At 36.2% G+C, this 14,020-nt stretch overlaps 2 protein-coding genes across 2 annotated transcripts; one reads left to right on the forward strand and one right to left on the reverse strand.

Annotated features, from left to right (window-relative positions):
* Window positions 1–859: 859 nt before the first annotated feature.
* LOC309812371 (uncharacterized protein C12orf60) lies at window positions 860–1,694 on the reverse strand (the record flags this gene model as incomplete). Its single annotated transcript, XM_082636101.1, is given in 3 exon segments — window positions 860–1,058; window positions 1,062–1,364; window positions 1,368–1,694. Coding segments are annotated over 3 exon segments (726 nt in total). The 3' UTR covers window positions 860–962.
* Window positions 1,695–5,672: 3,978 nt separating this feature from the next.
* Window positions 5,673–13,223, forward strand: SMCO3 (single-pass membrane protein with coiled-coil domains 3; the record flags this gene model as incomplete). The annotated part of the gene is made up of 2 exons (XM_082634434.1): window positions 5,673–5,696; window positions 12,530–13,223. Exon 2 carries the CDS (start codon window positions 12,546–12,548, stop codon window positions 13,221–13,223), a length of 678 nt encoding a protein of 225 aa, XP_082490560.1. The 5' UTR covers window positions 5,673–5,696; window positions 12,530–12,545.
* Window positions 13,224–14,020: the final 797 nt, after the last annotated feature.

The following is a 14,020-nucleotide window of genomic DNA, read 5'->3' on the forward strand; positions in this document are numbered from 1 at the left end:
AAGCACGTCTCAGAAATCCTACTTCTATTATGGTCAAATAACAAGCACTAGGTCTTTTTTTGTGTAAAATGTTAGAGCATTTCCATTTTTCAGCCTCTATTATCTCCTAATCATAAGACTTCAGTAGGAGACAAAGAATAACCCATCTGCTCTGATCTTATTCACATAGGCAAGAAAATGCTATTACTCCTCATTCATTATTCTTATTAACTTCTGGATAAATTATATCAAAAGTATTTAGTGATGGCTTATGATAGGCAAGCCACTGAAGTGTACAGAAACTGATATATGAGTGACAAAAATGCAAAAGTTTTGTTCCTAGGCCTGAACCAGATTATTTAGTGATAGTGTATACATCTACCTGGAACTCGCACTGTAGGAACTAGAAATAGAATTACTAAGAGTGGGAATTAGTTGAGGGTTATTTCAATTATGCTTTAAGATGAAATACAGGGGCCTCCCTGGTGGCGCAGTGGTTGAGAGTCCGCCTGCCGATGCAGGGGATACGGGTTCGTGCCCCGGTCTGGGGGGATCCCATATGCCGCGGAGCGCCTGGGCCCGTGAGCCATGGCCGCTGGGCCTGCGCGTCCGGAGCCTGTGCTCCGCAACGGGAGAGGCCACAACAGTGAGAGGCCCGCATACCGCAAAAAAAAAAAAAAAAAAAAAAAAAAATAAGATGAAATACAATGTTTAGAAACATCCTCAAATATAATACCATATTTGATTTTTTTGAACTATGTATTCTCTTCAATAACTGCCATTTCAAGCAGGGTTTCTTTGACTATTTATTTTTATTTGAATAAAGCAAAACTTGAGGTAAATGGTTTGCCAGGTGACTATTCTTCAAACTCATGTCCCAACAGACCACATGTCTGGCATCCAAGGTCTTAGAAAGTACTATAAAAGCTCGCAGGATTTGAATCGGTTTTCTGACAGAAATGAACACTACTGTTGCATTCCTACTAGTCCTTGGCTTTCTTAAACACAGAAAACTTGGTTTCCATCATTTTTATGGCTTTTTGGAGGATCTCTAAGATTGGTCCCATGGTTTTGACAATTTACTCCATCTGATCTGCAGCTGACTCGATGGTATCCTTGGCATTCTCAGTGTTTAGTGCATCCTGCAACTTTTTCAAGGTGTCTATTGTAGTGGCTTTGGATGGGCCAGGACTTGGGCTTTTCTCAGATGTGGTATCATCTGATTGCTCTTTGGTGTCTTTTCTATAGACGTCACTTAACTGAAGATTCATGATGGGATATTTCATCAAGAGTGAAAGAGAAGATTCCAAACTCTCCAGGATCTTACCATTATTCATCACAGAGGCAATGACCGGTGTATGGACATTTTTGAACATTTCTTTGGCCTACTGTGGCAACTCCTTTACACTGCTACTCTTCTCAAGCATAGAGCACATAGTTGTTGCAATCCTGGAACATAAAAGTTCACTTTGCATTCTGTCCTGCTTTGCCACCGCTGCAGATTGCATCTCCTTAAAAGTTTTGAGCATCTGTTCAAAGACATCCTTAACATTACCATCTTCTTTCACAGCCATCAAGAAGATCTGAGTGTTCATACTGCTGTTAAACAATTCGGTGAGTGCATTTGTGAAGGAAGCAAGATCGTGCATGTGAAAGAAGAACATTTTGGCAGCTTGAACGAGCCTTTCTTTATCCTTTTCTGACCCTGAAGACATTTCTTCAGCAGAAATGTTTCAGCACTGTAAAACAAGTAGTCATCCAAATGGAAACTAAAAGTATATTTGTCAACCATAAAGAGACTGAAAATATAATCTGAACATGAGAATAACTCTTATCAAAGGTTGGAAAGTTATACAAGCTTCAAAACAGAAATGATCTTGTGCTTTAATAAAAAAATAATTAAAACAGAGTAGAATCGGGGGGTTTCGTTAAATTTAAACCACATATCAAATATTGCATGCTAGATCCTGAATTGGATATGCTGACATACGGAATGACAGTATTCGCAGGTATTACCCTCAATACCCATCCAATCTAGTGAAAAAGATTGGGTAAAACATTAAAAATTACATAGAGGGGCTCTGGTTTCAGTTAAGATAGAGCAAGCACACTCCATCCAATCTTTCCTACTGATGACAACTAAAAATCACAGACAGAATATATAAACTATCAAGTAACTCTGAAAGGTGGATAACAGCAGACTGAGGAGGTAGAGAATGCAATATTCCAAAGAAGATCAAGACCATCTAATACAAACACCCACTGTCTGTCCTGTCCTTTCTGTACTTTCATTACAACTCGTCTTCTTCTGCAATAGAGAAAAATGTTAATGTCTCTAACCAATGTTCACAATCCTCTTTTGGTATTTCCTCTAGAATTCTGCTCTATCAATCATCTCCCCTTTTCTCTTGTGCTGTGAACTGAAGTCCTCCCAAAATTCATGTGTTGACACCCTGATTTCCAGTATGACTGTAATTGGAGACAGGTTCTTTAGGAGGTAATTAAGGTTAATGAAGTAATAAGGGCAGGGCCCTGGTACGATAGGATTAGTGCCCTTATAAGAGGAGACACCAGAGAGCTCCCTCCCTCACTCTCTCCACCTTGTGAGGATGCAGCAAGAAGGTGATTGCCTGCAAATCAGGAAGAGAGCCCTCACCAAAAACTGAATTGGCTGGTACTTTGATCTTATTTTTCCCAGACTCCAGAGCTGTGAGAAAATAAAACTTCTGTTGTCCAAGCCCCCAGTCTATGGTATTTTGTTATGGCAGCCCAAGCTGACTAATACATCTTGCATCCTCCATCATTCCCTCTTTACTTTTCCTTCTTCTTTAACTATGTACGTACTCAGTTCCCTACTCAGCTGGTTAGGATTCCAGGCTTTCACTGCTGTGGCCTGTGTTCAATCCCTGGTCAGGGAATTGAGATCCTGCAAGCCACATGGCGCAGCAAAAAAACAAAAACAAAAACAAAAAAACTGCCCTATTCAGTTTTAAAAAAAAGCTTGACTCTGATTTCTCTTCAAGTAATGATTCCATCTCACTCCTTCCTTTAATTCTCAAATTTCTCAAGACAGAGATTCTTTACATCATTGTAATTTATTCTATCCCTCACTATTTTCCTGTAGGGCATCAATAACTTCTAATTATCAAATATCTTGGCCTATTTCCAGGCCTTAACCATCTTGAGTTCTCTGCATTATTGAAATTGCTGAATACTTCTTCCTACTTCAAGATTTTTTCCTCTTGAGGGCTCCATGATGCTGTATAACTCTGGTCCTTCTATATCCTCTCTAAGCATTTATTTATTTTATAGGTTTCTCTTCCTTATACCACCAATGCCTTTCCAGTCTCCTAAGGGCCGCAAGGCTGTGTTTTTGTCCTCATTATATTGTACACTTTCTCCCTTCAAGATCTCATAACTACAAACGCCATCTGTATGCAGATGACTCCTAAACTTCATGGCGTAGGTTCAGCAATTCTCCCGATCTCCAGATCTACATTTCCAACTACCTACTGGTCATCTCCACATAGTGACTGCACCAGTATATGCCATACAATTATCCAAAACTGCTCTCATCTCCTCAGAAAACACTTTCTCCTCTTAATCCTTGCCTCATTATTGAGGCTCAAATCCCTTTTCCTTTTCTCTTCCCCATACTAAATCAGTCCCTAAAATTTGTTAACTCCCTTTGAACTTATTTCAATCCATCCCCTCCCTTCCATTCCCATAACTACTACTCCAGGTAACTCTCATCTAGACAACTTTAATGGTCTCACATTTTATCTCAATATTTTTGTCAAGGGGTCACAAACTGGCAATCCACAGGCAAAATCTAACCAGCAGATATGCTTTGTTTGACCTACCACAGTGTATTTTCAAAATTTTTATCAGTTGCAAATTTAAAAATTGAAACATAGAAATCTGGATTTCTACTGATTATTGAAAAAATGAAATTAACTGGCAACATTAAGTCCTTTTTCTGAGCTGGAGAAATTTCCTAGAGCTGAGGTTGTCCCCTTTAGACTAGACATTCACCCTCTATACCCTATTGTCTTACACTAAGTGTTTCAATTACTTACATATCTTGTCCAGTTACTATAAGCATTGGAGTTGGTAACCCATGTTTTATTGTCCATACCCACTAATCCAGTTTGTATAAACTGACTTTCCTGAAATCCAAACCTCCTAATATTATCCCATAACAAAAAACCTTCAATGGTTCAGTATTGCCTAGAGAATAAAATAAAATTTCCTAGCATGGCATCTAAGGTCATCAACAAACTGCTCTCAATTTTCCACTACTTGCCTTCCCTTCACTGCTCCCACATATACTCTGTGCCACCAGCATAGTGGATTAATTTTGTTCCCTGAATATGCTCCACAGTTTTCCTTTCACCTGCATCATCTCCTTCATACCCCACCTCCTTACACATCTATTGAAATCCTACTTATCCATACATACATACTTTGGCTACACTGGCCACAATACTTTTTTCCCTTTTTTCCCATGTTCCTACATGGTGGTCCCTAGGCTATGTCAAATGCAAAATGACCCAGAGGGACAAAAGTAAACTAATACCCCACTTGGTCCTTCTTTAGAACTATAGGGCAGCACCTTTAGATTTTACAATACAAGTCTCCTAGCTGGCATCTTGGTTCCAAATCCTCTATCCACTCAATAACAACAGGAATTTTTATTGTTAACATAAGAATAGCTATCATTTAGTAAGTTTTTGCCATAAAACAGGCACTGTGCCAAGTGTTTTACATTTATTATCTCATATTCCTTTTATGCCAATCCCTAAATGACAAACTAGTACTCACATGACATCTATGAAAAAAAGTAGAGAGATTAAATTACTTTCCCAGGGTTACATGCCTCGTAAGTGGTACTCTGGGTACACAAAATAGGGACTGTACAATTCTAAAGCCCATGGTCTTTCCAGTAAGTTATACTGAGGCTGCGTGATTTTCTTGCTTCTGATGTGTCTTTGCTGTAGAGGAATCAGTGGGGATTAGGACAGAATCTAGAGAAAGAAGCATGGGAGACTCTGATCTAAGCTTTAAGGGAAAAGAGTCAAGTTGATCTTTAAGGTTTTTATATTGTCAAGACAATTAACCAAGATAATAAGAGAGATAGTGATAAAGAGCAGAACTTCCAGCCAGGAAAGAAGAGTACACACAAAAAAACTAAATTTGGCTGAAAATATCTGCATCTATATCTCTTGAGAACTTAGATCAATCAGCAACAGGTACAAAATGCAACAGAAGCTAAAGGAAGTTTAATATCTGGAAAAGTTGACATGATGGGAACCCAAAATCTGAGAGCTTCAATCAAAGAGGCATCTTGTCTACTGAATTGAATTAGCTCAGTTGGATAGCACTTTTCAACAATAAAAAAGTCCATTAAAGAACAAAAATTTTAATGTTTTACCATTGCACTAATTACTTATAATTATTATTATAATTATTACTTATAATTAATATCACTTAATATATACCAATTTTATATTAATATAGAAAATAAAAGAATTCTGAGAACTAAACCATGCAGAAACAGTCGATGAACCAGACAGGCAGAGGGACCCAGCAGAGACTAGCAAAGCCTGTAAGTCATCACATTCCATTAGAAACATCCAGTTGAAACCAGATGAAAAAGCACTGCAACAATACTCCCCAACAACTGCTGGGACCACTGAACTCAGAAACACAACAAGGTAAGCAATATGGGTATTTCTATCAGTATTGATATAATACTCTGTTTCTCCATATTAAAGGGTGTTTGCAGTAACAGGTCAGACTTGAATCCTAGTCATAACTATAATAAAGCAACAAAACAACTTTTTTAAAGCAGATCCCATGACATGTTCCTGGTGATCATTTATGTCTCTGAAGACACCAAGAAAGAAGAAAATTAACAGCTTATATAATTAAGTCAGAGGGGATGACAAAGTAGTAAAGACATCAATTTTAGAAAAGAATAAGGATGAAATGACCCCTATGTGAATGTGTGTTGTTTACATGGAATGTAACATTTCCTTTTATGTCTTTAACATTAATTTAAGCATTCAGTATCTGAGAAAATATGAATGTGTGATCTAATTCTAGTTAATGTATAGTGCTTATGCTCCTTCATAAGCTATATTACATTTAAATATCACTGGGCCTTTGCTGTGTGTCTCCAAATAGACTGTTATCTTCTTGAGAGCAAGGAACATTGTCTACTCAAGGCATATGGCAGAGGTTTCTCAAGTGAACATTTGATAAATGCTGGTGAATGACCTCGATATTCTGTTTTCTGGTCAGAAATATTCTTTTAAAGACTTTATATCAGAGTGTCATCACACCATGATCAACCTTGTTTTTTTTTTAATGAAAGGCCATGGTTTTGATTTAAATTAAGGAAGGAAGCTCAGAACTAGTTAGTAGCTGTTATTTTCTCCTGAAAAGCTTCTGACTTTGCCCATACCCTATACCCACACTTCCAGATAAGTGAACCTTGCAGGATAGCTGGACCCTATATGGGTAGTGAGGACAAGAGACACATTGGAGAAAGGTAAAACCTCAGAGAGCACTAATGACCAAACATCAGAAGCTTGGACAGGGTCATGGTTTTTCTTTCTTTCTTTCTTTCTGTTTTTAATTGTTATTATAGGAAAAGTTCAAACATACACAGAAGTAAAGACAATAATATAATAGACTCCCACACCCCCATAACCCAGCTTCAAAAAGTATCAAAACCAGTTTGATCTTATTACCTCTATGAAGCTACTCCAATCTGCCTTCTAGATTATTTGGAAGCAAACCTCAGTATCATTTCATCATTAACTTTTTCAGGATGGATTTCCACAAAGGTAAGAACCCTTCAATTTGACCTTATGCTCCTCAAACCAGTAATATTTAACAGAATTGTCTTTGACTTTGAAACACACCCAGTGTCCTGCTGTAAAAATTTATTTTTGATGTCAGTGTAAAAGTTTTTGGAATGCATTTGCAATACATATCAAAAGTAATATAAATTTTTATTCCTATTGATTACATAAATCGTATATTTATATAATCTGAATTTCCTCTGGAAATTTATCCTGAGGAAATAATCCAGATAATTGAAGAGGGGAAAAAGAACTATGTGTATTAAAATACTTATATTAAGACAGTGAAACAATTAAGAATTTGTTAAATTATGGTAAAGATATATGAAATACTTTATAAAATATAAATATATTTTATATAACCAATAAAATAATTATAAAACTAGAAATAAGAGAAGTGTTTAAGTAAATTAATATAAGATGAAATTTTATTTCTTATTATTACAACTTGGTAAAAATACTTATGCATTTAAATAAACCTTGGAAAGGAATAATAAAAGAAAAACAGGATGGTAGGTTTATAGGTGTTTTTCCTCCTACATATTAAAGTGTTTTTATATCATTGCTATAAACTTTTTATTTTAAAATACTTTGTTTTATCAAATCTTTTAATTTCATCATGTTATAATTCTACCGTCTATCAATGCACAATCACCTGTCACTTCCTCCATGAATCTTCCTCTAATGACCTCCATATTAAAGTTTCTCTTTAAATTCCTATAACACTTGACAGTCAATGCAGTACTGTTATTCACAAAAGTATCCTGAGAAGTTTTTACTTACATATGTGATAATCAATACATTTTTATTTTGCAAGGTGGTTCCTTTCCTGAAAATCTAAAAGAACTGTATAGTATCACTAAATAGACTTTAACTTTTAGATACAGTCGTCAGTATATTTCTCCCATTTCTTATATGCTCTTTAATCATGAGTGTTTACTTCTTATTTCAACAAAATTGATGAGTTAGGTCCAATAAGAATCCATCTGAAGTTAGTCTTTGTTTTCATTCCAAGTTCCTAAGATGAGCAGATCAAGTATCAGTGCTTCCAGATTTGTTTACTTCCTTTTTTTAAATAAAATAACAAGCCAAAATACGTGTGATTTCCGAACTTTATTTGAGCAAAAGAACTCTCTCATCACACAAACTTTTCCCACCCACAGCTCAGATAGAGCAGCAAAGAAAGCATAGCTGCTTCAGCAAAGGCTGGGGTGAAACTGGCGTGCCAGAGACCAAGCGCTCCACCTGCTGGCTAGCAACTCCCCATCAGGCTGCCCCAGGGCGCTTTAGAACTTATTTCATGAACCACTACAATAAAATGCTCAAATAGCCGCACAAATTCGGCTGTACAGAAGTGGATGGTAACTGCCCATCACTGACAGGGAGCACTATCATGTTATAACAAATAGTGTAAAAGTTCAGATCTGCCGTACAAAAGATGCAGGTGATCAGAGCTGGATTAAGTACACCACTTAGCTACCTGCTGATGCCCATCTTAAAAGTCATTTTTTAAAATGACTTTAAAATGATTTTAAAAGATTGAACTTTAAAGTCAATATTTAGAAGATCAGCCCTGAAAATGCAATAAGATAGAGGAGAGTGTATGGCCCAGAACTCCTCTCAGGTACAGTACTATATATCACTGGTAAGACATCACTTGGGGCACGCCTAAGTAACAACTGTGATCTTTAAGAAGGGCGACTCCAACTAATTGCAGACCTTTTTTGTTTTGCTGAGACAAGTAAGCAATTCAAGCATCAGAACTAAATTGTCATGGGCGATAGTTGAAATGCTGCACACTAAGATTTTTCAAGTGGTGTATAACCTCTCCTCTAAGTATCAAGCACATATTTAAGAGTGTCAGTTGGAAAGTTTACAAATTGTTAACCCTCCCTAGATGACGGACTGTCTCCACATGACCCCAGTGTAAATATTATTAAAGTATGAGTTCTTTTGTTTTGTTTTTCGTTTTCTTAATTTTTATTGGAGTCTAGTTGATTTACAATGTTGTGTTAGTTTCTGCTGTACAGCAAAGTGAATCGGTTATATGAATACATATATCCAGTCTTTTTTAGATTCTTTATCCATATAGGTTATTACGGAGTATTGAGTAGAGTTCGCTGTACTATACAGTAGATGCTTATTAGTTATCTATTTTATATACAGTAGTGTATATATGTCCATCCCAATCTCCCAGTTTATCCCTTCCCCCACCCCCGCTTTCCCCTGGTAACCATAAGATTGTTTTCTACATCTGTGGCTCTACTTCTCTTTTGTAAATAAGTTCATTTGTACCATTTTTTTAGATTCCACATATAAGTGATATCATACGATATTTGTCTTTCTCTGTCTTACTTCAAAGTGTGAGTTCTTTAAAATTTGAATTTGCACAAGGCAAGCACCACCTCTATCTATAACTTTGTATGACGTAGTGCTTTCAACTTGATGTTGTAGTTTTAAATCTGTCTTAACTTCCTAACTAGATTAGAAATTTCACGAAAGCAGGGACCATGTCTCTTTCATTTCTGTATGCTCTACAGAGCCTAGCATACTACCTTATAATAAATAGTAAAGTACTACTCTCCATTAGGTAAATTGCTACTGAATTATTAAATTACTTCCTTCATCGGGCTCTTCAAATTTCACTTGTCCCAAACATAATTAATTGGTTTCACCTTCAAACCCCACCTCTCCTCCACCTAATTCTCTAGCATTTATCTCACAGTTGGGATGGAAGTAATTTTAAACTGTATTCAGTGCTGGGGCAGGTGTGGTGGCAGGGCTGCTGAAGATCTCTTTGCATAAGGAACCCTCAGTCCCCTTCCCCAAGGAAGAAAAAAAAGAAGGTAAGCCTGACTCAGAAAAATAAGTCTTTTTTCATTAGATGTGAAAAATAATTCTGAGCACATCATGATATCTCTTACTCAGACTTGTTATTGGCACAAAATTATGGATATCTGCAACCTAGGAAGAAGGGTATAAAAGAGCATGTGCAAGGGTTTGAATATGTAAAGGGAAGAAAATACTACTTTTGTAGTTGAAAAAGTACTGTATCTGATTTCTGGTAAGACTGAAACTTTTCATCAATTAATTACTACTATTTCTTCTTTTACTGTCTGTTCAGAGTTGTTTGCATGTTTACCTATTAGATTATGACTGTTTTCTGTATTAATAACAAGACTAGTTAGAAACCAATACTTTTTAATATTTCCTGCATTTTAACCAGTTTGCTTTCAGTCCTTCTTACGTGGTCATCTTTGTTAGTCAAATTTTTGTGTGACTTTTTCCCATTGGTTTTAAGCTTATAAAGTCCTCCATATACATTTGAAAATTATCTGTTTTCTTCTAGCTATTTTATCATTTGATCTTTTTTACGTATGTTACACTGATATTTTTAATGTTTAATCCCCCACAAGCTAGCCCATTATGCCAGGATCATTTATGGAATACTAATTTCTATTGATTTGAGATTCTACATTTATTATATGTTAAGTCAAATGTATAGAAGGGTCTTCTTTGGGGACTATTTTGTTCCATGATTCCACCTACTCTTGCACCTATAAAATACTTGTTAATATTGTGTTTTTATACTGTTTTAATGTTTGAGGAGGAAAAAGTCCCAACATTACTTATCCTGAAAAAAGTAAGTAGTCTCACCTATTTAGTCTTTCAGATGTATTTTATGATTAATTTGTCAAGTTGTGTTAAAACAATGAATTAATTGGGAAGGAACTGACCACTTGGAAGCATTCAACCTCCCATCAAGGAGGAAGGTTCATCTCTCCATGTGTTTATCCTGAGGTAAATAGAACTACACATCTTTTCTAAAAGCTATGCCTTCAGATAATGGCATATGACAGCTTTTAGAGAAATTTCCCACTTTTTCAGGGTAAGAAAGACTCCTCTCACCTAAATATCTGAATGGGGATGTAGTTGGTGATCTTCTAAATTCAAAGTCAGAAACTGGAGTTTTCATTTCATGATAAGATCTGAAAACTAGGAACCAAAAAAGAAAACAGTTTAACGTAAAATTTCTAGGAGAAAAAAGCGAAAATCAAAGTCCCAATTTGTGGTTATCGAATTGCAGTTTGCAACCCAATGGTGAGTTTGTGGAATATTTAATAGTCCTTTAACAAACAATTTCTTTAAATGGAATTGAGATATATTCTAATTTGTGGACATTTGTATCTGTCACGTGTGTGTGTGTTTGTGTGTATGTGTGTGTGTACTGTATCTAAATCAAAGATAAAAATGAATTTCTAACCATGATACAATTTATTCCACCAGGGGTACTAGTGCATCTTCCTAAAATTAAGAGCAAAAATTATTATGTTCCTAATCCATTTTCAAAAATTTTCCCCTTTCCATTTCCAAACTGTATCTTTATAACTTGGAGGATAGGTTATGTTCATGTTTACTTTCTTGAGAGAAAACATGTTCATTCCTTCCCCCCGTGCTTCTGAGGTTCCCAATATCTAGGCTAAGAACAATGGTCCTAGAAAGATAGGGCCCAGATTAATTAGGATGTTGTTTACACAAAGAGAGGATGAGCCAGATCCCACACAGGTATAAAGGACCCCATTTTCTCCTTCTTTTCTCCAAAGAATTCAAATGAAATATCCAAGTGTCAGGCACATAGTAAGCCTATTCCAGGTGTGCATACTGAGGAACATTGTTCTCACTAGCTTCAAACTCTCACCCAAATTCACTCAGAAGGGTGTTGCTTATTCCTTCTTTCTCTGAGCCCAAAGTACAGACACAAGCAGGCTACAAACACCAGGCTTATTTTATTCATTCTGTGATGTACTCTTGCTACTTATTCCCTAATACCTTTGTGAAATGACATTATCTTCTTTCTGAGGCTAACTCTAGCGTATCTGAATAATGGTCAAGTGTAATATAGACAATTCTAAATAATTTAATTTATAAGATTTGCCAGTGGAGAACCAGAGAGATAGTCAGAACGGCCCTGTCCCTTCCATGATGCCCACTGTCTTTCCAAGTGAGATTTTAATCTAAGGAATCTTGAAAATAAACTGTTATCACGAGGATTTTTTGGTAAACATTCTAATGTTATATGTGTTGCCTTTGGATGCCTCTTAGGTTTGGAGAGCAAATAATTGACCTGTAAAGACATAAAGAGTGTTTTGAACATTGTAAATTAAGATAACAGAGTATACAAACAAAATTAGCAATTATTGCCCTGTAAACTCAGAGATTTTAATATTCCTCTGACCCTACTAATTTAATTCCAAATATTAGAAAAATCAACCTGGTTGGTCTATTCAATGTGGTGACTAGAGGTTGAGGAAATTAAGGAGCACTGGTAATCAAGAGCTAACCATTTCAAATATGTTATTAAATATTACTTGGAAATAATCACATTTATTAAAAATCAGATGCTAGATAAACACAAATCTTTCCTATCTAGGATCTCCCCCCCTCCACAAGATCTAATGCCATAATTAATGCATCAAGTTGTATTATGTCACCCATATTTTCATACACTGACTCCAAGTTTCAAAAAATTGTTTTGAAGAACTTGTTGAGTTTTCTGAGAAATTCCTTAGATAGCATACTAATTTGCTATTCATAAAGTAAAAGATTTCCTGGTCAAATCTATACATCCAGCAGATATTTTTCAAGATTTCTAGTAAAGATTTACTATTTTTTTTCAGAGATCATATTTGAAATATGGCTCAAAGTGACTTCCTCTACCCAGAGAACCCAAAAAGGCGACAAGAAGTAAATCGTCTTCACCAGGAGCTCCTTGACTGCTTATCTGACAGCTTCCATGCCACCAATAAGCTGATTGGGGTTTTAAATATGCACTTAGGGTGCAGGCTGGCCTCCATTGAAATGAAAAGAGATGCGACCATCAAAGAAAACTGTGATATCATCATCCAAGCCATGATGAAAATCCAAAAAGAATTGCAAAAGGTTGATGAAGCACTAAAAGATAAACTAGAGCCAACCCTTTATAGAAAACTTCAGGATATTAAGGAAAAAGAAACCGAGAAAATTGCAATAGTACAAAAGGTTATTTCAGTCATCCTGGGAGAAGCTACTTCTGCTGCCAGTGCAGTGGCTGTTAAACTCGTGGGCTCAAACATCACAACTGGCATAATTAACAAGTTGGTCACTGTGTTAGCTCAAATTGGTGCTTCTCTCCTTGGTAGCATAGGAGTTGCTGTTCTTGGCCTTGGCATAGATATGATCTTCCGTGCCATCCTGGGAGCAGTGGAGAAAACACAGCTTCAAGAAGCCATCAAAAGTTATGAGAAGCATCTGGTGGAATTCAAGTCAGCCTCAGAAAAATATCATAATGCCATTATTGAGGTCACCAACACAGTGAAACATCAAATGAAATAAACAGTTACTTTATTTGCCACTGGAATATTTTTCTGCTTCTTTCTCAATAATAGTGTTTTGCTTCTTTGATTAGGCTCATTTTCCATAAGCTTCCAAATAGACATAAATACCATAAACAACTCAGAAAGAGGACTCAAAGATGCTAAAACTAGATGACTCTAGAGAGTCTTCTAACAACGATGAATGCCTGGATCAGTTGGTGTTAGACCCTGTGAGTAAAAGATTACATCCTGGTATGTCTTCTCACTGTGCTCTACAGATCAACATTAGGGTGAATGCTATTGTAGAGCAGCAGGTGTAGGGGTTACCTTTTCCTTTTCTAATTGCCAGTCAAAATCCTTCAAATTTGCATTGAATGCACAGACTTTCACTTCTATCACCAGCTCAGACATCATTTAGTTCTAAGGGACATACTTAGTAACTTCTGCCCACATGCAAACACTGAGCCTTCCAATGGAATAGAAATACTACCGTAATTTTGACCATCAGCTTAAATCCAATTTTCTGTAAGTTGGAAGAGACTGAAATATGGTTTGTAACAATTTACATCAACGATGAAAGGAGGCAATCGTTCTGTAAACTTCTACTAATTACACACTGTAATCTGGATGGAACTTTAAGAGGGAAAAGTTAAAACTATAAAAGATAAAAGTTGTTTCTATAGTTGCAATCAACCCTGACCAACTGTGGTGTGATGATTAAATATCCCTCAAGTGAATGTCTGAACACTTTGGAACATTTTAAAAACAAGCAAACAAGCAAATCCCAGCTTTATAAATGAATTTAGTATGCAGGAG

The sequence above is a fragment of the Mesoplodon mirus genome (genome assembly GCF_964341445.2).
Source record: "Mesoplodon mirus genome assembly, chromosome: 11".
NCBI classification, from domain to species: Eukaryota; Metazoa; Chordata; class Mammalia; order Artiodactyla; family Ziphiidae; genus Mesoplodon; species Mesoplodon mirus.